At 43.2% G+C, this 24,003-nt stretch overlaps 2 protein-coding genes across 5 annotated transcripts; both read right to left on the bottom strand.

The window, feature by feature from the left end:
- Positions 1-633: 633 nt before the first annotated feature.
- Positions 634-20,160, bottom strand: LOC125763685 (interferon regulatory factor 2-binding protein-like A). Of its 4 annotated transcripts, XM_049427048.1 has the most exons (5): positions 18,409-20,160; positions 8,323-8,376; positions 4,901-5,158; positions 3,519-4,150; positions 634-3,455 (listed from the first exon to the last, which is right to left on the bottom strand). In XM_049427048.1, the coding sequence occupies exons 1-5, from the start codon at positions 19,085-19,087 to the stop codon at positions 3,315-3,317; spliced, it is 1,764 nt and encodes a 587-aa protein (XP_049283005.1). In that variant the 5' UTR covers positions 19,088-20,160; the 3' UTR covers positions 634-3,314. The 4 variants fall into 4 exon arrangements, with proteins under 4 accessions (XP_049283005.1, XP_049283006.1, XP_049283007.1 ...); XM_049427049.1 differs by lacking the exon at positions 8,323-8,376; XM_049427050.1 differs by lacking the exon at positions 4,901-5,158 and having other exon boundaries at positions 18,409-20,158.
- On the bottom strand, positions 19,307-24,003 carry LOC125763687 (uncharacterized). Its single transcript, XM_049427054.1, has 2 exons — positions 22,392-24,003; positions 19,307-22,307 (listed from the first exon to the last, which is right to left on the bottom strand). Exons 1-2 carry the CDS (start codon positions 22,764-22,766, stop codon positions 21,894-21,896), a joined length of 789 nt encoding a protein of 262 aa, XP_049283011.1. The 5' UTR covers positions 22,767-24,003; the 3' UTR covers positions 19,307-21,893.

The following is a 24,003-nucleotide window of genomic DNA, read 5'->3' as shown; positions in this document are numbered from 1 at the left end:
CTTATGCAAACTCAGTTTCCACAATCGCGCTCTCTCTCTCTCTCTGTCTCTTGCACCGTTGTTCCGTTATGTTCCGATACTCGCGGATTACGCGCTAATTGCTAAAAGATTTGCCATTTTTGCCATACTTATGTAAGAGCGCACTACTAATTCGTACTACTAAAATACATTCACCTTCAAATGACGATAAATTTGTTTGGTTTCGTTATGATTCGTTATGATTTGATTGTGTTTTTTTTTGTTGTTGTTGCTAAATTTTACGTTGTTACCCTCCAAAACTCTGGTTACTTTCATATGGTTTAAGTGATAGTATGACCCAAAAGATTCGATTGCTATATTCAAGATATTATTCATATCGTTCAAAGGTACTTCATCTGTGTTTTTTTTTTGGTTTGTTGGTTGGCTATCATCTACTCATATATGCTCACCGGTCCAAGTACAACAGTACGGTTAACGTTGAAAACCGAAAATAATGTAAAACATATCAAAGTATAACTAAAACCACCTAAATACTCACCTCCAGGGGGGGGGGAAACATTCTGAACCAAAAAGAGAACATAAAACAACACAATGTGGGTGGGTGGGGGGAAACTGAAACCGATAATCAAAACAAAACGTTAACAAAACAAAATCTTTTCAGAAGAAAATAATTAATTTTCACTGTATTTGCAAATATTTGTATTCCATTAATCCGTCGTCTCATTTTCGCTTTTGCTCATTTTCGATCACGATCACTAACAAACGATCGTTACCATTATTCCTCCTCTCTTTCCAAACCCTTGCTTGTGTTTCGTCATAATGCAAATTGAATTCTCTTCTCAATAGAATCGAAAAGTGTAACTAATAGTTAAAAAAAACAGTACATTACAAAGTGGTTATTTTAAAGAAATACAACTTACACTGAACTTACATACTAACTTCCTTCTTTCTTGCGATCATATTGACGCGTATGTACAGTTACTGAGGGGAGAGGGGGGCGGGGGTTGCTTCTTTTAAGGAAAATGTGTGTGTGTGTGTCTGTGTTTTACCACTTTCAACGCGAATTCAAAACATTAAATAAACGTTAATTCGTCAACTACAGTTATAAATACGTACATAATAAAATTAAAACATTTCTGCCATATTTCACTTTCCTTGTTGCTTCTTTTCGTTTTCTTTTCCATGTTCGCGCCATTCCTTAATGGTACAAAATTCTGTAAAGAATGCATGTGTACTTATGCGTATGTATATAAAATTGCAAGTGAAGCATGCTCAACTTATAGTAAACTCTCAAAAATCGAGTTATAGCTCCTGCGTACCGTATGCTTCCTCGGTACATCTGTGATTCCAAGCGTTCTGGACCCATTTTTGTTTTTTCTTTGCCTTCTATTTACCAAACGGAAACTATTAGCCTTCTTACGCTGATCGAGTGTGGTCTAGGTACATCAATAGCAACATCCGCTGCCATTATTACGCTTTCATGGCAATACTTCATTTCGGAGCACAACTTGCTACACAACCAAACATGCACACAACGAAATGGAACCATCATGCTCGTCCGGATGCCATTCACATACATCCGTTGTGTACTCTAATCCGTCCAAATGGCATTACGCAGCAAAACGGCAATGATTCTTCAAATGATGGAGTTCACTGCGCAAAAGCTCACGGTACACATAACGAAGGGTTGCTTATACTATATTTGCACAAACTCCAACTTCACCGCGAAAGCTTTTACACATCCAAAGAGAAGCCGAAAACTCCTCTCTTCCGTTGCAGTGCGTAGTTCTAATGTTTGCACGCATGCAGGCATAGTTTGACCGTAATTTAAATTACCAACAGTACCGAAATAGTCGCTAGACGGACGATGCTGCACGACACTATGCAACACACATACACGCACAAGTAAAAACAGTTTAAAACAAAATTATTTAAAAACTTGAACAATTCGTGCTGTACACTATTTCACATAAATGTAGCTTTAAAACCGCTCTCATTGCAAACCTTTCAGACAAACTGACACAATCCAATCGTTCTTTAGCTTAAAATCAAAAATATACCGTTGTACTCTTGCAGGAACGAAGCCAACAACGAAAAAGCCCAAACCCAATCCCTCTTTTCCTCCCGTTTTGAGCAACAAAACATTGCCATCGAAAAAAGATGCTTGGGAAAAGGTTTTGGTATTGGTTGCTTGCATCAGAGGGTTGTTGTATCGCTTACGAAAGAATCTATCATCATCAAATTTTCATCTCTCGCTGATTGTAAACGTTAATTGTTACCAAACAGTTCAATACGGTGCTGCTTCCTATCCTTATTATTCCTTTATGCGAAATTGAATCCATTCCTTCATTTCTGTTTCTTTCTGCCGCCAATGCGCAAAACTATGTACAGTGAATCCTAAAACGGGATGCAACCCACACTACTGTGGTTAGTGTCCAATTTTTTCCCGTCCCAGATTCTTCCCAGTAGTACGCCAAGGTACACAATTAAAAATGATACATTAAAAACTACAAAAAAAAAGATTACTGCTCCTTTCGTCTGCTGATGGCGCTATCGGCCAAAACTTCTTGTGGAGCGGAGCGGTTATCCTCCAAAAAAAAAACTATCTACAAATGGGTTTTTGTTGGGTGTTTCCTCTGCGTTTTTATAAATCGCAAAAGACAAAACAATGCAACATTGCGCGCTTGTCGCCACATTCCGTTGTCCAACATTTCACTGTCGCTGTTCACCCTACCAAAAAGTGCACGATACAACATCGTATTGTAGGCGAGTTCAAAACAGGATACACCGGTGACGTTTTGGGATCACCTCTTTCAACGCTGATGATGCCGCAAATGGCGATGCGATCGCAACTGACGATCGTACCGTTGTTGCTGTGGGATCGATGGTGGTTGAGGTTGCGATTGCTGATAGAAATCCGCTTCCCATGGTGGCTGCTGTTGCTGCTGCGGTGCAGTATCAACCGGATGCGATTGCACTGTGTGCTCGTTATCGCGTCTTCCGCCACCGTAAACGTTTGCCATCGTTCGGTGGTGATCAGATTCCTCGTTCGGCGATACTCTACCGACACGCTCTCGCACATCCTCTTCGTCGTTTTCGGACGCATTCACTTCATCGTAACCATCGACGGACATCCGGGTGTAATATGCACCGGATTCGCCAACCGAAACCGATGGAACGGGCCCGATGGCAACCGTGGACGTTGCGCTGGACGTTGAACCACTGCTGCTATTACTGTTGCAACTGCCACCGGTGGTCGTGTAGGTGGTGTTCGTGGTGTATCTTCCCGTGCACGCAGGGCCAGCGACACTGTTGGCAACGGTGTACCGACTTCTCTACGTTTCGCGCTCCTTCTTTACCTTCAGCTCTTCGCCCAAGATCGTCGCAATCTCACCCTGCATGAATGCCCACGGTATCGTCGAGTTGGCCAGCGGGCACTTTTCCCCACTCGGACAATACACTTCCGCGCCAGAGCCCTGCAAAAAAAACGGATCGTTTAGAGCGTTGTTCGACGGATCATATTCTGCTCGTCGACCTACCTGTCGCTTGATGCTCTCCCGACTGCAGGGGAAGCAGAATTTGTGATGACCAACCGAAGGACACTGTACGAAATGCGTGTCTTCAAGCCTTTCCTGGCACAGTGTACATTTGAGCGTTGGATTTGGTGCAGGTGCCGGTGCCGGCCCACCCGTACCGGGCGGTGCATTACTCGGTGCCGAACCGGGTGGTGGTGGAAGACCTCCCGGACCACCACTGCCCGGTCCGCCAGCTCCACCACCGGGTGCACCATTGCCGGGACCGCTGCCTGGTGGTCCGCCAGCGCCGGGAGGAGCAGGGCTTGCATTGGGTCCGGCAGGGTTTGGACCGGAACCGGCATTACCACCCATTCCCGGTGGTACACCGTCCGGTGGTCCACCCTGTGATTGAGACTGTGATTGTGGCGGTGGTGGAGGTACTTGCTGGGACATTTGTTGACCCGGCCCGAGTGGACCCATGGCTACGGGCGGTGTGTTACCATTGCCTCCATTGGGACCACCGGCGTTACCACCGTTCGGTGTCGTCGAACCGCCGCTACCCGGCAGCGAGGAGTTCGGTTGCTGTGCTTCAGACGAGGTAACCGTCGTACTGGACACATGTCTCGAACCGGAAGATCTTCGTCCACTTGATGAGCCTGTTGGTAGAAAAAAAACCGCAAGAAAACAAGAGATTTTAGTGTTTTTAATCTAAAATGTTCACAAACTTCAAAGAAAATAGGGTTTTTAAATTCAATCGATAAAGCTGGAACCATTTGTGGAATCTTTCTACCTTTCCAAAATATTTTTCTATCTCACCATATTCCACTTCAACTTGAAAAGAGTCCAGAAATGGATCCACTCATAGAGGAAAGCCATATAACAATGGCAAACGGATGGGATTTTAAGGAAGGTGTTGGTGTCACACTACGGGATGTGCGATTGTGAACGTGTTTTTAATATAACTTGGAAGTGCTTGTGTGCAGGAAAAAGATAGTTCAGCCGTTCAAAGCGATTATAACCCTTGTCCAATTGAGTTACGGTTAATTTAAGATTCTCATCCAACAATGAATCGAACCGTCTACTAAAAGAGGAATCAATTGCTAATAAAACTACCACCATGTGTCTACAAATATTTGAGCAGTTCGCATTGTGGCAAACTACATTCAAACAAATTCCCACATGCTATCTACTCTACGACCCGAACCATGTGGTGAACCTTTGCGACCAAACCAACCACACTAGGCTTACTAGCGTACGCAACGGAACCGGAAGGATGGAAATTTTGGATCTCTTTTTTTATTACTTATTATGTTTTTTTTTTTTTTTGGGAAACAGGTTCTAATAAGGAAACGAAACAAAAACGGAACAAAAGAGAAAAACAAAAAAAAACAGAGAACAAAACCTACCGGAACTGTTCGGCGAATGCTGTGAGCCGCGGGACGCTGTCCGCGGTGGCGGTGGGCCCGGTGGGCTTGGCCCATTGCGGGGACTGCCGGGCGGAAGGGTTTCGGTGATCGACATTAGGTTCGCCATCGGACTTTGCAACGGTGCGACGGACGGTGCCGGTGGTGTACTATCGCCGCCGCCTCCGCCACCACCACCACCGCCACCCCCACCACCGGGCCCCATCGATGCGGGCGCTATCGGTATCACGTTCGGATAGACTGAAAGAGATGGCGGGAAGAGGAAGAGAAAAAAAAACAAAATGTTGAACATTGGCTGCTTAAAACCACGCTTTCTGTTTTTTGGAGCCTTTTCTTCGGACTTTTTTTGTCTGACACAATTATACACAGGCGCATCACAGCAAGGTAAGGCGACAAACGACAAGATAATTGCTGGGGTGCGTTGCCATCAAGTGTCGTACGCAAACAAAAGCTATCGGTAGATCGGAACTTAGATGCAACATCCGCAGTTAAACATTATTAACGATCAGTTCCGTTCTTGATTGATCTATTGCACGACATCATGCCAATAGCTTGATTCATTTTATATTTTTCTAAGACTCTGTACGAGATTCTACTGCCGGCGAGGTTCACAACTTATCAAACCAGACCTGACCAACAAACCTATCCCACCTTCACCTATTGCCGCATATTCCAATTTCAACACATGTCTGCGCGATAAGACACTTAAACAAACCGCGACAAAGACATTGCATTGCGGATGGCATCAATAGAACGGAACAGACTCTTCGGTGGTAAGAATGTTTGCTCCGGCGGAACAGTAAAAAAAATCAATCGATTGCATTGCACTAAATGCCTGATTTAAGAAGGCGAAAAAAAAAACCAAACAAAACCATGCCAGCAGCTGATGTGCTCTCGTGCAACGGTGTTGATAAGGGTTTGCCCCCCATTTTCAGACCATCAACAGTTCCGGTGTAGTAAAAACCGGAGCAGCTTACCAACAAATGAGCTACAGCAGTAGATAATGGTCAGAATAATAACAAAATCATTTCACGAAGTATTGTAACGTGTCCATTGCGATGCCCACGTTGTTTCCTCCATTTGCCCTTATCAGCCCACTCGAGAAATGGTGGTGAAAACACACACACACACCCGTCCACGGTTCTTATCGCTTTGATGGTGTCCCGTCATCGTCCCATCATGCGTGCGTGTTGCATCATCGCCACCCGATGATGCCTAGTGCCTACACAACATTCGCCGGAATTCAGCTTCGCGTCAGTGGAACACGCGGACAATGCTTGATCTTGAAGACACTTCGTGCCACGGTTGTTGCTGCTGATAACTACCACACACACAGACACAGCCTGCCAAATGCACATCTACCGGTACAGTTCCGGTACGCGGTGCTGATAAAAATGGCCGATGGAGGTGAAATGGAAAACAACATTATCGGCCACTATCGGGAGCCGGGCGGCTAAAACTGCGCCACTCAAAAATTCCAGCCATTGAACACAAAACCAACCCAAAGTAACAGTGATGAATGTTATGAAAGATGATGGGTTTATTATTATTTTTTTTACTTTCAACCTGGAATTCGTTATCGATATTCCAGTGACAACGTAACCGTGCATCGACACATGCATCCGTGGTGCACACAAAGCCTCCGCCGTACTACCAGAAACCGGCTGTGGCTGGTTTGGGTTAGGGACCGATAAGGGAATGTTATCAACAAACACCATTTAAATCCCGAGAGTCTCAGTGTTAGTCGGAGGTGTTCCCATTTTCTTCACCCCAAGAACCCCGATGTGTCATAATCCGTTGATCATCGTTCGATCACGTCGCGCAGGGCTTTGCATTAAGTGCAGCTTGTTTAGCCTAGTAGATGGATGGTGGTTCTAAACAATTTACTTGATGTGTTTGTTAATAATTCAAACAACGTTTAAAAAGTAAAGCTCATTAAAACTTAATTGGCCGATAGGAGGGAGAGCATCACTGCGTAATTAACGTTCTAAGAAAATTTTAATTTAACTTGAATTTAAACAATTCATCATTCTTAGTGATCTTCTTTAGTATCAGTTTTAGTTGGAACTTTGAAAATTTCAATTTAAGACGCAATGGCATGTCATCCATAATGCACCTACTAATTGTCTAAAGACAATTACAGACAGCTGACTAAAGATCAGCTGATAAATATTTCAAATTAATCTTTCCCTAGTTTTTTTTTGTGAAATTTTGAGAATCTATTTTTCTATTGAGCAAAAACATTGAAAATAGGCATTTTTGTTTGAAATGGAATTTACTCCCTTGTACTGTAGCTTTGAATATAAATTTTAACCAGATATTAGGGATATCTTAAACTTCAAGAAAATGTATTTTTTTTCTATATTTATTCGAACATGCTCTTCCTTGAAGTTTCTGATTTAAAGGACTGGACAACGACAAGATTCGATCCGGAATAGAATTCTTGATGCTCAGAGGTTTCTAATTAGCAATGGACAGACCAAGCATGCTTACAAAGATTGTTAGAAAGATCCAAAAGTGGTGAAAACAAACCACAAACTATTTGAAAATATTCATTTAAACAATTTTGAATATTTTTTTTATTTCAATTAGGACGAATTTTAAATATTATATTATATTAAAGTTAAGTAAAGCATCTGTCCATTGCGTTTAATCTGATCCGTTCAAAAAAATTAAAATGGAATGCTAAAGTGTTAAAAAGAAGAGCTTTAGAATCATCAGCTCATTATCGATGGTATTCGCAGATTTGTGAACATTGGCCAATAACCCTAACCCTATCGAACCATGGGGCTATGGCTATGTTTCCCACGTTCAAGTACCATCGGAACCACTGAGCAAACCCAACGAATGTCAAACGGAATCGATCCGTAACGGAAACCATTCGCGACCACCATTCGTCATACGCGAACGCGAACGGACAATGTGGCGGTGGCGCCGCCGCCGATGCGGACCTTTTCCTACGGCGGATGTGAATGGGCCTAATGGATGTTGCTTTTGTTGATTCGTTTCGTTAGCAATTTCAACAGTGGGCAAAATGGGATCGCGCCTCACGTTGGCAGGTGGGGAAAACGATCGTGGAGTTAAATAGCTTCCAACACTTGTAGTTGTGTAAAATCAATTTTCACATGCACTTCACACCTAATACACCGCGGTTTTAAATCATCCCACTCGTGAACTTTACATAGCATAAGCAATACATTGTTAATGCTACACTCGAGTTAATTTCATTCCACCGTCCAAAATACGATCGTAAGGACATGGTGTATTCCCCCCTCATTATCTTCCTTCATCTAAAATTTGATCGATTTTCCATTGGCTAGAAAACCGAACCTACATAAAACACTACACAAATCGATCATTAATCATTAGCGTTTTGGGCTGTAAAAAGGGGCTTGCATATTTACCTCGGGGCATTACTGGGGCGTTCACAAAAATCCCCACGTTTTGTTGCTTCTGGTCTGCAAGAGATTGTCATAGAAAAAAGGGGGAAAGAAAAGAAGAGAAAAAAAACATATATCAACATACAAGCGATTGGTGTTGCGATTCGTGCTTGTCTTCTTTTATACATCTTTCACATCAAAGAAGGATTAGGTCAAGTTTGCAAAATACTGGATAAAGTGCCAAAAGTAGGATTAAGGTGCCAAAGGCTATTAAATGTGTTGTTTATAGCATAGTTGATTTTAATAAGATAACATAATTAAAACTTACTTAATTTATATATGTAATTAAACATTAGCTAAGGGTGTGGTTAAACCACATTAATTAAATTCCTTACGATTAAAATTTCAACCTCCGCAAGCCAAGGACTACAGGCTTATTGATGTACAACCCACAAACCAAATCTTATTCTAAAAAAGGAATTCATCAAAACTCCACACCAAAAACCTCACACCGGTGTGTAAAAGGTTATTATATTTTCATACATCGCACACGTGTTTCATCATTTCAACGACCTTCACCTTTTCAAATTCCAGTTCTACCCATAGACAGTGTTGGGTGACATTTGCGTGGCTTTATTGCCTTATTTTTCCTACAAGGATTCGACGAATTTAAAGTGGTTAGCAACAGGAAATATCCAATATTTATGCTTTGTCTTCGGCGAAACAGCAACTAACGTAACAGGAAGCTAACAAGGTCAATAGTACAATATGTTTATTTTTTGTATTTTTTTTTTTCTATTTTTAAATTTAACAAAACATTTATTAAATTAGCTTAAATTAAATCCATAGCACAAAATGTTTGACAAAAGTTTATATGTAACAAAAGTTTATATAAGAAACGTTCAATGGAGACGCATGATCTTTTTCTACAGTAATCAACCAAACAACACAATAACACGCTGAAGGTCGAAAACATCAAACCAAAGCAGGGGTTTGCAGCATTCACCCTTCCTCCCACCACCCCCCGTCGGGTCCACGAGAAGCTTTTCGTATCAATCATTCAAGCATTTGAAAAACGAAACCCAGAAAGATGAAGTTGAAAAAACGGAGAAAACGAAGCAAAATTTTTTTCCTCTTTGGTGGATGCCACAATGAACCGAAGAACGGCAATTGGGGAATCATAAACCAAAAAACCTCAGGAATGTTGACTGCACAAGCAAAGCACTAGGGAATCGTAGAAGAAGCAAACATAGAAGAAGAAAACAACAACAAACGAGAAAAAGTGTGTATCTGTGTCGAGATTATTTTAACGCTACTTATGGCCGGGAAAGGAGGTGAAGGAAAAAAAAGCGGCAAAAGGGGAAAAGAGGAACTTTTTGGTACGGTTGAATGTCTTTACATAATCGTAGAAAGCGAACACACACACCAAAAATAAAAAAAAAAACAAGATTGGGATAAAATAAAAAGCGAAGATCATCATCATATTTGTGAGTCGAAACACGGAACGATGCGATGCGTAGGAAAATGAAACGCTGTGTAAGATTATCGCAGCAAATAAACAAACGAAGCAGGCTGGTATGTGTGTTTGTGTCTGTGTTTGTGTGTGTGTGTGTGGAAAGCAACCAACAAAGCGTGGCGAAACATACAAAAAGGGGGTAAGGGGAATAAAAACAGCAAGTCCCAGCAAGGTAAACCGATACCAAAGACGATGAAGAAAAAGATGATCATGATGATGATGATGATGTTTGGGAATGTTCAGAATACGGGAAAGAGTGCAAACAACACCAAAAGAAGAAATCACCACCAAAAACCGGTATTTATGTATAGCGTATTTTTTATTTTTGCTTTCCTTTGGGACTACGATACGCACGGCTTCGGTTTCGGTCGGAGAAATTCAAACATTCAAGGTACAGAAGAAAAAGGAATGAACCCTCCTCTTCTTCCGGGGTTCGCGAATTGCCGGATGATGTGTAGAGAACCCTCCACAAACCAGGTGGCTAGCCCAAAAAGGAGGAAATATAAGAAGAAAACAACAACGGTAAGGTAAAGAATATGCTCCCAAAGATGCACAATACGCGCGCACACACACACCCGTCAGAGCGCCGCCACAACATAATGTACAGTTAGAGAGGGCCTAACATCGCACACATAACACAGCTGCCGCGAACGTTCGAGTGAGAGATAGAGCTTGTGTGCAAGAGTGAGATGAATGAACGATCATCGTTTTATGTGCAAAAGGAAAGGATATCACCCGTTCAGGTAGCAAAAGTAGGTTATCCAACAACTACTGCGACGAGAGCAACAACAAAAGCGACACGTTTCCTTGGATTTGTTTTCACCGGGTGGTCTACTGGGAGCGGGTGGGGCGGTTGTTGAATCATTTTCATCCCCCTTCGCAACCCAAAAAATACAGAAACAGGAAAAGTGTGCTGCAATGTCATAGGGTAGTATCGTGAGGTAATATCCGTAGCACCTTACACACACACATCCAAACACACGCACGGAACCATCTGGCGGAAACGGAAATCAGCATCTGAGTTTGTGACTGTGCGCGCATTGGCGAATAGGCGCGTCCTTTCTGCGCACGTCCAGTGCCCTTCACAGTGTGGAGCAGGGGGGTTTGTGGAGGGGGTTTTTACACTTCCGTCGAGGAAAAGAATCTCCGTATGTACTCATCATCCCCCCCAATACAGACACACACACAAATCCGTTTTATCGATCGATACGAGAAGGAGGTGCATAAAATGTACTTTCCGTGTGTATGGGTGGAAACATGATTGTTGTACCGATCCAGACGAGCGTGTACCAACTTCAACCGTTTCATCGATACACCCACCATTCTGCATTCCTAAAAGAAAACGGTACAGAGACTATTAGCTGGCAATGGATTGGTATGCTTTTGCCGGTGGTTTTGTTTCCAGCATTAAATTCAACCGTTCCTAAGCGAGAAGTAAAGCGATCGTGGGATGGCACACATTCCGTTCAAAACAATACCGGTCGTCGTCTATTCAAAACAGCCGCTCGGTCGAAACATTAGACGATTGCCGGGGGTCAATTTCTATCGAGTGTGAAGAACCAAAATAAACGATTACATCGATCGAAATTCCTTTCCCCCAAAAAACCCCCCTTTTGTGCCTTTCCAGCCCTAATCCAGATGATTAGCTTTTGCTTTCAATTCATTTCGTTCACCGTAAGAAATGCGAGAGCGCGCGTACGATACAAACAAACAAAAACAACACCTCAAGCACCATTTTTCCCCCAAAAAAACACGTTCAATGCCGTGCCTGGTTCGTTAAACCATTTTTACTAGTACGTTTTCGTTTTTTCCTTCTTTTCAACCAAACGAAACCGATTTTTCCTACATTAGAATTAGTTAGGGGACTAAACACAGGAAAAAAAAGCGATAGAAAATCGGTACACGGATAGAATCGATCTTTTCTATTCACGGTACGATGATTCATCCATTCGTGGTGATTGGTCAGAAGCTTACAATTAATCATTTTTTCGGCTGGTTTCAAGCTAACAACAGCTAGGAGCAGAGGTACGTTAGGTAAGTTACTGTGAGTGTTGTTGGAGTTCTTACGGAATTATTCTTAATTTTTTTTAATTTTCTTTCTTAACACTAGAATGTGTTGTGGTTAATTTTTAAACAATTTCAAAGAGTTAAGTGAGGAGTATATTTTATTCTTATTGGAAATCGTGCTATAAAATATAAATGTAAAATTCATGTTTCAACTAAGGTAGTTGAATGTGATGAAAATGAAGCGTTCCCGACAAAATGACTATTCTGATAGTTCTAGTGTTAAAGTTGTGTTTCAAAACAACTTTAATTCTGTTTGATTATTGTATTAAAAAAAAATAACATAACATCGTCTTGTCATGAAAATAAAGAATTTTCCCATAAATGTTTCCGATCTTCAATGTTGAATAAAACAAACTGGTGAGTGAAATGTTTATGGGTTTAGTTTTTTGTTTAATTTTTGTGTAGAATATGGCATCGTAAAATGGGCTTCACTTGGTGAACATGCACCCAAAAGCTCCAATTACAGTCCTGAATTTCTTGAGAGTCTGAAAAAATGAAGTCATACATGTCATTTTTGGTTTGAATCTTATTGGACATTACACCGGAGTTAATTCCGGAGTATTCCGGTACCAAATCCGGAGAAATCCATAATCAATTCCGTCAAACTTCGGAGTTACTCCGGAGTAATTGTTCCGGAGGTACTCCTGAGTAAACCGGAGTAATTAGTCAGGAGTTCCTCCGGAATTAAAACCAGATTAATCCGTAGTAATTACTTCCGAGTACACTCCGCTTTTTGTACGTCGGAGTTGGACTTGATTCTTGGATCCACTTCGGAGTTCTCACCACTAGTGTAGACCTGACAACAAAATATCTATCGTGACCAAATCACACGATCATTATTGGCCAGCTGACATCGTCCGCTTAAAATTTAGGGAAAACATTTGTGAATAAATCTCTTCATGCGGAGCACAAAATCCACTATGCAAGTTAATATAATCAAACCCTAGAAACCTCATTCATTGTAGGTGTAAATACTTAAGATACTCCGCTGTTCTTTTCTCACCACCCCCCCTGCAGAATAAGCCAAACAAATTAACAGAGAGTGGATGAAAAATTACTCAAATAAACTACCCAACAACTCCTTTTGCAACGGGAATGTAGGGAACGGCAAATGGAAAATCGTCGTCTATTTTCACCGACGGTGTTGCGTTGATCAATCAACGAAACACTGGTCACTACATCTACACACGCACACACCGCCACGAAAAACCGTCGTATGTATGTGCGTGCTGTTGAGAGAATGTGTACAAGAAGCAACAACAAATGGGATAAACTAAAGTGGGGTTGGGTGTTTTACCGGTCTCCACCGAACGTCGCCACCAGGTTCGTTTTCCTCAACGCCCATACAAATGATTTACACGCAAACACACACAAGTGAAAACATGAAGGAAAACCCATTTCTGGTGTAGAGAGGAGAGAGAGAGAGAGAGAGAGAGAGAGAGCGAACAACACTGTTACCGCACCAGCGAAACAAACGACTTTCGTGTTTGTTAGCAAGCGCATTTTAGGTTGCCGCCTGATACTCTAACCATCTTTCGCCACGAAAACATGGGAGGCCATGAGTTTTCAATTTCCCTTTCTCTTTCGCACCGTACGCGCCGTCGTCATCGTCATCGGGCGGTTGTTTATTTCCTTCTTTTGTACGATAAACCGCGCGTCTTACCATGCGCCTCCATCAACATCTCCCCACCCCCACCCACGTCAACACACAAATCTCGCAGACGTGACAGCGAAAACCAGCGTCACGAAAGGAAAACGGCCACGGTCAGCTAGTCACCCCCTCAAACAACCACCAGACGAAAGATGGCATCGGGTGAAGGGGGTGAGTGGGAGTGCTCTTGTTGTTGAATGTAGCCTCCCCCCCCCCCCGCCCCTCCCCAATTCCATCGATACACTCTCGGTAAGCACGCGATGTTTTAGTAGCAAAGTGTTAGTAAATGTATGGTGCCGCAGCCGAACAACAGTGTGTAGTAAAATGCCACCCTCGCGTGTCATCCCACTCCTCACCAAACCGTGAACTACCGCGCCGTGTTCGAGCCGCGGGACCGCACAACGTTGGTTACCCGTTTCAACGTTTCCCGCCTCCTTCTGCTTTCCCGGGTTGGTTGTTCCACCGGTCGAACCAGACATTGCGCTATACTCTCTCACCCGTTGTGAATGATGATGGGGCGCGATGATGATGTAATCCATAAACTTGAACCACGGTTTCGAGGGCCTTCGCCCAATGAACGAAACAAACACACGCGCACGCACGCAGTAGACTAGACGGTTTACGCTCTAGCTATGGCCAAGTGAAAGGCAATCCGTATAAGTGCACGAAAACTTGAACCAACGAACCTCCTCTTTTGCTTCCTCGTCGAATCCACGCGAATTGCCCACCCGATGGATACGCATCATGCAATTTTTAGATGAAAAATATCAAGAAAATCGCGTGTCGACGAAGACACGAACGAGAGGAAGAGAGAGAAAAAGACCAACCTGGCCCAACAGGTTCTGGAACTGGTTTTTCTTCGTTTCCTCCACAGTACAGTTCACATACTGTATCTGACCCTCCCCCTCACACCTAGAAAAGGGCTCTAACGGGCCTCATGATGTTTCTGGCCTCATTCGAACGAACGAGAACCCGCAGAAACGGGCACGGGAGCGTGTGTCTGGCCGTGTATGTCCACTGTGTTCGATGCATTTGCTGCAAATCGAAAAAATCTTAACTCCCTCCACTGTTCGTTTCCCAATGCAATGGGAGAAAACTGGTCTGAATTAGGCCAACCGGGTGGACAACTCGTTACAACCGGTAGAAATATTCGCCGAGAACGAGTTCTACGATAAATTCTTCATATTCACTGCATTGCCAATAACCCAATAGTGCATTAAGAATTAAAATATCTGGTGCGTTCTAAAGTATTTAAATTGTTAAAAAATATATAACAGGAAGCTTGTAATGCAGTTAAAAGTATTATAAATTACCTAATCATTATTTAAATTCTCAGGAAAAAACATAATCTTTAGAAGACCTTAAACCCTTATCCAAACACACTTCTGAAGCGGTCAGACAAAGAACGAGACATCTTGAGATGAAGAACGAAAGACTTCCAAGAATTAAGTAATTTCTACTCACTAAATTTACAACCATCTTAAACTGTTATCGCTAAGAATTACAACACAATTGGACAATGTTGACCATCTGGTCTTGGGGTCTGTGTGTGGCAGTGATAATCAGCTAAGGATGCGAGGATTTTTTCTTCGAATAAAACACAACCCGCGCTGTGTGTTCCCTCGTCTGAATCATTTATTGCTCAACACAAACGAAGAGGGAAAAAACAAACCTTACACAGAACATTTCAGCCAAAACGGCTCATACGGCTGGTCCAAAAACCATTTTCATTTTCTGCTACCAAACCTGTTTCGCGGGACGCATAAAAACGCGCCCGCGTCCCGGAATGTCACGATCGCGCGCAAGAAGAATTAAGCGCTTGGTGCCAACGCATAGCGGTAAACCATGTAAACCGAAGGGACGACATCAACAGCAAAACAATCTTTCCACCACACACATCCGAGATACTTCCTTGCTTTTTTTTTGCTTGCTTTTGCACGAATCCGGTTTATTCGCGTGGCTGGATGGATGTGGCCACCTTTCTAAAATTCGTTTCTACTCTCCGGGGTGTGTGCGTGTGTGTGCATCTGTTAACCGATGGTTCGCGACGATCTCACCGACGACGGTATGCCTCTGACCATCTATCTCCATTAAAAACAGCATTCATTCTCGTTCAATTTTGGGTTATCCATTAAAAACTCCATCCGACAAAAAAGAATATACAAATCCACACACACACACAGAGGATGTTCAGCGTGTGTGATTGCTTCCACTCACATACTACTGGTAGAGGTACTCCTGATACGTTAGCTTCGTTTGCAGCGCAAAAAACCATAGCAACGACTGCATTTTTATCGGCAATCAAATCCACAAGCGAAGGGAATGGAAGGGAATCCTACAAGAGGAAATTAATAATGTTGAGTTAGAGCAGTACTGTAACACCATCTGTACACATATTACAATCAGACATAAATATGCGGGTATGTACTCACTGCTGCTAACCAATACTCACACCCACCATTCGACGGAAATTTGTTTGTCCCAGGTGTGTAGTTGCTGTGACGGAAGACGGAATTGCACGGCGTTGCTGGTGACTCTGTTGGCCCGTTACCATATCATCCCGCAACAAAAAACATCCAATCAATGTGCCCCAGTGGATGTGGGACTGAGTCAACGTCTGACTCACATCGCACAAAATTGTGATGTTTTGTAATGTGCGATTTTTTGCTGTTGTGTGTATCTCTGTATTGGCTGCTTTATAGCTGACATCACAGCTAGGCGTTGATAAATGATGATTCGCGCTTTCAACTCCATGGGACACGTTTTCGGGAATTTCGTTTATAGCACTTTTAATGTAGTACTTATGTATGCATGTCACACGCTGTTCTTGCTATAATAGCTACCTCTTTAATAAGCGGTAAAGAAAGGTACAAAAATACCTAACTGTATAGCTGGTATACCTCCTGGTGGTTAGGAAGTGAACGACGAAGATGTAGAAAGATAAACAAAACAATTGTAATTTCATGTTAACCACACGCACAGTACAAACATATACCTGAGGTTTTTTTTCGAGAACCGCAATAATGTGAACCATTAAAAACCCGAAATTCAATCTTGGTAACACTACTTGGTCCAAGAACTCTACCTTCCCCGTTGCTCAAACGTTACAAAAACTATTTAAAGGGAAATAATCCCTGGGAAATATACCTGCGATACAGCACACGCACCCAAAAAAAAACGCATCGAAAGCGAAAAAGGAAAAACAAAATTAACGAACGATACAGCCCAAAAGGATATTCCCGCTCTCCTTCGAGAGTTGTCACGTTTCTTTCCCTTTAGCCGCTTCTTACTGTCTCTGCACGGAAAACGTTGTCAGCTGATAGCTGATTGACGCGGCAACGGTGACCGGGACATGTAACAGCTGCATCAGAACGAACAGGCGAAGGAAAAGGCGACGATGGCACGAGTGGGGTAGAGAATTGATCCGTGTTGCGCCATCCTTTCCCTTTGGCCGACGGCATAACCGTTAGGTCTGTCCTCAAAACACCCCCACGCTATCCGGTAGCGAATGGTGGTGGTGGTGGTGGTGGTGGTGGTGGTGGTGGTGGTGGTTGTTGCACTGCACGTCCTTGAACTTGGTTGGTAGGGCGGCGGACGAACCGACGGTACAGTGACGTACGGTAGGGGTGATGTGGTGAGCTGCTGATATATAGGTTTGCATCATCACACATTTTGTAAAACCACCTCTACCGTGTCTCTATGCCAAACAACCAACCGTTGTGTGAGTTTTGTGAATCTGTATTGGTATTGGACTTTTGTCCCAAAAGCTACGTCAACAAATCGAAGCCCAATTAAGCTTACCCCCGGACGCTGTCATTTGCGATTGGTGCGAATCGGCAATATATACAATGAAAAGCCATTCGGATTCGGATCATGAGTCGAATCTTCAACGGATCCATGATCATATAAAGATTTATGAATATCTGAAGATCCGAAAGATTTTAAGCACATTTTTTCCAGTTCTTACAGTAATACTTTGTATAAATTGTTGAAGATTCATACATCATACAAGATCCGGGGTTTTTCATTCGTTAAAACGATTCGTTTGAATTCATGAATCTGAATCAGATTCACTCAACAACCAAACCAAAACGGTTGTACTAAAAGATGTACAACACAAGATAGAATTATGTTTCACACGAATAAAATTGTGTTATTTATATTTAGTAAACGTAGAAATTAACAACACACCCGGGAGGTATTATATCAAAAAGAGAGATGAAAAAAAGTTATTAACAATATTTCAATTTGTTTTTAAATTAATAGTTAGTCTTATGGAAGTGTTAATTCGCCCATCACCTTGATGTATAAGTCCTATGTTTACCTCATAGCAAAAAAAACCAACACAAGAATTATAATTTCTCTTAACTACCAAACAAAACATTAGAAAATAGACACAAAAACATTGTACAAAACATCTTAAAGGATAAAAAATAGACAATTTAATAGCATTCGCACATTTCGCCTCAATGCACGCACACACACTATGAACACCGTGTGTCCTTTTTCATGTTCTGTCTCTTATGCTATTCGTCTACACGCACACTAATTCATATCAACCAATGAAAACTGTACACCTGGCAAAATGAATCAAACAGACCAAAAAGCAGATCCTTTTTCCGTTCTTTTTTCTTGCGAAAAGGAGGCTCTGAGTCTACACTGAGGAAACGCAACAGGCCTACCCTTCTAACGGTGAAAATTACACCCTAAACACACACAAGCACACTGTCAAACACTTCTCAACCGATGTCTTTACTGGGTTAGGAAAAGGATTTATTAAGGAGTGAAGGTCTCAATAGAAGAGCAATGTGCAAACGACGTTTAGTAATACTTTTGTTTTTCATCAATTCCACTACGATTCACCAACTACACTTACCAAGTGCCTTGAAGGCGGCCGTATCGAACGATGCAGTTCGTACGGGATGCTTATCCTTGTAGCTGGGCTGACGGTCCGGCACGAACGGTACGGCCGGCAGTGATTCGCCACGCGTCAACGGTGGCCGCTGAATGGCTACGGTCGGATCTTCGTTCCCACGCTTCGCACTCCCAGTTGGACCCTCCATCTGATGATCGTCATCGTCTGGCGGTGGTCGCTTCAGATTCACCGACAGGGCCGGCGGAACCTGCTGCCGGCCGGCACCGTGCGGGGCCATATGGTGCGGTGGAATATGCTGCTGCATCCGGGCACCGGCCCGCACACTGGCTATGTCGTGTGGTTCGTGCTTCGGCGTGAAGTCCACCAATGTTGGGCCCGTCCGGACGGAATAATGATGGGGCCCGGCGGCCGTCGGTACCGACCGGTGTGACAGTTCTCCATTCTCGTGGCCACGTTTACCGCTGCTACTGCCACTGCCACCGCCCGCACCACCACCACTGGCTGCCGAATGGATGCGTTTCATCTGGCGAGCCGTGTCCAGGACGAGCTCGATCCGGTCCGCGCCCTCATAGTTGACGCACCCACGACAGACAGCCTCGGAAAAGTCGTGTATCATGGCCCACGGCATGCGCGGTAGATCGCACAGATAGCAGTGTTGCCTTTTCGCTTGGACCGACATTTTGATAAGCGTTTTTCGGTTTGGGGGAGATCTTTAATTGAAACTACACCTTTAACTTTCTCTGTCTACACAAATACCCCGTGGGATACGGTTCCACTTGCTCTCAACCAAACCGCGCACCGTTTGTTACTACTAGAAGACGTTTTGATTGACAGTGAAGTGTCATCGTTTATACCATCCCGTCGGTAACTTCGCTTCCTGACATACGCAAACTATCCATCGCAGGCAGCTTTGCTGCGTGTTTTTTTTTTACTTTTTCTCGCTATTTTGCTTACTATCAACTTCGTATTGCAGTTTAGCACATTAATTTAATTCGTGTTGATTTATTTTCAAACACCCGTCGGTGGTTGGTTATTTAACTGTACACACAAACACTTGGTTTTTACAGACAAAATACATCAGAAATGTAATTTGGATTAAGAGAACGTTATTTTTTTTTACTTCATGAATAACAAACTCGCTTTGCTTCAAACCACTCGGCACGTATGTTATGCCGACGGACAATTGGAGTTCGTTTAAGTTTAATGCTACACGAACGACACTGCTCCAAACTGGCTTGTTCTGGCTAGGTAAATCAATTTGTTTTCAAATCACACTTCCGCACAAAACTTTCAGCACACTATTTAAAAACAAATATTTTCATCAATTTCAACACGCACCACCACAAAAACCTAGTACCGAGTATGGGGCAAGTGGGCCCTTCGCTTTTAATTTTTGGCACGGGTTGACTGTAAATTTACACTTTTGCCACACATTTAGCTTTGCTTTTCACGATTTAAATGGCCTTTTTGGCATTCCGCATTCCGTTATCGATAGCTCGAAAAACGATCACACACTCTCCACTACGCCACACTTGCGTTTTTTTATTCGCTGACAACTCAACTGTAATGTAATACAATTTTCCCCCTGCGCATTACGCAAACGCACCCCCGTGTTGAGTGGTGTTACTAATTTTTGAGGTGTTGAATTTTCAATTTCACAAAACTGTATGCAACTAGAGTGTAGAGAAACTGTAAAAATTGCTGCGAGACGAACGACAGCAGAACGACGTTGTGCCGCGACCGACGAACACAAACAAATGCCCACCATTTTAGCCAACAACCATTTTACCGCCGCACGCTACGATGCGATCGAAGCAGAGAAAGAGAAAATAGCCACGGCGAAGCAATGCGAGAGAGAGAGAGAGATGCGCAATACAACGGTAAACTGTGTTCCACCAACTCACACACACTCGCACACGCGTACACAATATCCGAGCGCTCTTCTTCTTCTTCTCGTTTGCTTCGTAGTTTGTGTTTTGCTCTTAGCGGGCGCTGACACAATCTCGCTTATGTGCTGACGGGCTACCGACACATGGCAAGGCAGGGCAGGGACGGCATTTATGCATGGGGGAAAGCGGGAGCGGATGAAAAGTGGTGAGATAATCGAAAGCATTGGCCGTCACCCGACAGCACAGGCAGGCAGGCTGCCCCGGCTAACCATCCTGCCCCGATTCCACTCACCCTCCGCAACACACACTCCACGCACACTCGCACGCACTTTTCCTTTCCATTCCACCGACGACCGGCTATGTATTGGAGCGTATTGTGGATTGTATACGGTGTTGCTGTGTGTGCGTACGCTTTGATCGCATAGTAGAGAAGGTAGAGCGAAATGAAAGCGAATGACGTAGGATGACGGGAAGCCCGGGGTGTTGGAAACAGTACGGTATGAAGTAGTGCGACGGTAGAAGAAGGGAAACAGACCGAAATAGCATAAGAAGCGGCTGTATATGTAGAGACGCAAAGGTGAAGGTTGAAGCGGAGGTAGCGCAGAGAGAGAGAGAGAAAGAGAGCGACACCAGCGCAGAGTGTAGCGGAATGACGGCCAACATAAAAAAGCGTTCGTCGGATGACGACGGCCGCACAGAGCAGAGCATGGGGGGGTTGTATGCCAAAAACATAAAGAACAAAAAACAACATTAGGCAGGCGCAAAAAACCGACCCGAATGAGCCGCAACGCACCAGCATACACTCACACAACTGCGAACAAGTTGAAATGATTTATGTTATTCATTCATATCGACACACACAGAGACAGTACGGTAGCAGGCAGGGTTAGTACTGGTGTGTGTGTATGTGAATATATTTTTTCGGGCATGTAGATTTTTGCGTTTCCGCAGAATAACCGCCCTAACTGAGTGTAGTATATCGCGAAATAAAAAAAAACACCCCGGGACCAGAAACTGTTTGCTAGGCAATTGATGTTTCCTAACCTACGAAAAGATGCTACAATTTGTACTTATTTCAGTGGAAATATGTTTCTTTTTAATACATTTATTTTTACAAACAACAACCTACAATTCCCAGTTCCCGACGGCTTATTCTGCATGCAAACGCAGGCGACGCAAAAGTAGCGCGCTACTACTACACGATGGGGAAATAACGGCGTCGCTTCCTTGCTTTTCAAAAGAACAATTTGTTTGATAACTTCCGCTATTTTGACCACTTCTTATTACACAAAAGAATGACAGTAAACAGCATTGGAATACTTTTTTATTTACTTTATTGACTTAATTTGTTATTAGCTCCACTTCAAAGGCACATCAAACTACCTAAAAACACCTGCGGAGATTCTTCTCCCGTTTCATACAAACATCATGCCATCATGAATAAACCAAAGCGCAACTCCCGTACTTTATTGTTGATTGGAGATCGTACTATAGAATAGATAAGTAAAATTCATGTTTCAAGTACCTTCGGACCTAGTTTAATCCCATAAAATAATCTTATGAAAATGAAACGTTCCTAGTGTTCACTAGTGGCAACTATTTCGAATGTGTAGTATGCTGAGTAGCTACTTCCTCGTCCATCACGTCCAATTCGTTGCTTTCCATCCCCACAAGCGTATAACATCTGGTCAAACTTCCCATCTCTGCCTCGAATATGATATCGTTGATAAGCTTCTGGGCGAACTTGTTCTGTTGATCGCTCAGTGATCGTAGCTTGTGGGCGACATGTTTTCCGTATACAACTGAAGGTTCATTCTGAAAGAAGGCGTTCAATTGCTGCTGCACTAGCTCTTCTAGATCTAGATCATGTGGTAAAGTCACAAGTGATTGAGATCGTAGATGAGACTGATCGCTACACGATTCTGTCTGTTGAGCTGTGAGTGGCTGCGGCGTTATGTAGAATTCTTCCACTACTCTTGTACCGTCATTTTCAACTGTGTCATCGTCGTACTTAAAAAACAATAAACATCAAAACAGTTTTAAAGATATCTGTCAAACATGAAGTATATACTCTAAATATCGCTTCTATCTTACCTCATCATCCAGCGACTCGGAATGGGCAGATTGCGCCAAATCGTCTTGTTTTAACCATTTGGGATAGTCGTCTAAGAAGCTAAACAGCTCAAAATACCACCAAGTCGGTTGACGGTTCGTACCCGCCTTGAACGACCGTTGGAGCCGCCTCAACTGCTTCCGGTAACTGGTCCGAAGTGTGTTAATCTTCCGCTTAACCGTTTCCTTGGTTGCTTGCGGATCAACTTCGCGGTATTTCTGTACTAGCGCTTCATAAGCTTTCTGCTTCTCATGCTCATACTGATTGGACTGCTGATGCCACAGGCATGGAAAACTTTTGTACAGTTCTATAAACTCCTTCACAAACTTAGGCTCAGCGTTTTCATACCTTTGCATCGTGTGGTTTGTGATTGGGACATATATGTATATTTTTTTCTTAAACCAAAAACTATTTGCCTTTCTGCCTGGACTTCTTGTGGATGCTGAAATTCTGCAACACAATCACCGATTTTAGGTCTTTTTCCGTACTGTGCTGCAAATTTTTTTTCTCCTGCACACACACTCACACGTTCAACCTGCAGGAACGAGTCACTCTCCCCTCTCGCTCTTCCTCTTTCCTCTTTGTCCGCACGCACACACTCGCTCACTTGCGAGAGAGAGAAACGGACTACAATTAAACTTTCTCATCTACGTCGTCTCGTCGTCATCATCATCGATTGCTTTTTTTGCTGTTATGTTGCTTCTACCTCTTCTTGCTGCACCATCAACGTTGCGAGCACGAGAGTCCGTGTATTCTTCTTCCCACTACGAACGGTGTGTCGTTTTCTTCCTGACAGCTTCTTCCGCTTCTTCACACTAGCTCGCGACGACGCGTGACGACGACGGTGGCGCTATAGCGCACTTTCGTTGCGCTACGCTAGTGTTGGTGTGCCGTGCCAATCAAACGAACACTACGGCATGTGTGCGCTTGTGTGCGACCGTGTGTACGGCTCATTAAATGCACTTCGGAAACCGCGCCGCACCGCCGACTGTTGTTTGCCCTTTCCCTTCTGACACACACACACACACGAACGAAGAAACGCTTTTCTTTTTCTTCCTACCTATGCTCGCTTTACGGTTGTGCACAGTTTTGCAGGGTTGCTTCGTTTCTTCTTCTTTTTGCGATGCTGCCCGGCAGCGTTTTCTTGTTCTTCGTTCGCTTATGTTTCCCGAAGCGTGTGTTCCGTTCAACGGTTGTGTTTGTGAACGGTGGTCACGAATTTGTCCGCGCGACGTTGCTGTTTTTTCATTCATACTTACCGTTCTTAGCGCGGAAAACGATGGTTTCTAAGGAAAGGGATCATACATCGTTTCATAAAACTCAGCGCATACTATGATTTTAAGTAATGTGTATTAAAGAAATTGTTAAAAACGGTTTAAAGCTTTTAGTTGACGCTTACCCTTGCTTGAAAGGAAACAACCATCACTTTATATAATTAACATTTTTCTAGCTTAGTATCTGGAAGGTTGTTTAATGATCATTTCACCTTACTCACTTTATTTCCTATTTAATAATAACCCAACAAAAAAAAACTAACCCTTAGGTGGAAGTTACCCCCAAAAAACGATTCATATTTACATGTATGTACATAAG

The sequence above is a fragment of the Anopheles funestus genome, chromosome 2RL (genome assembly GCF_943734845.2).
Source record: "Anopheles funestus chromosome 2RL, idAnoFuneDA-416_04, whole genome shotgun sequence".
Classification (NCBI taxonomy): Eukaryota; Metazoa; Arthropoda; class Insecta; order Diptera; family Culicidae; genus Anopheles; species Anopheles funestus.
The sequence above is the reverse complement of the archived record's forward strand: the minus strand, read 5'-3'. Positions and strand labels throughout refer to the sequence as shown.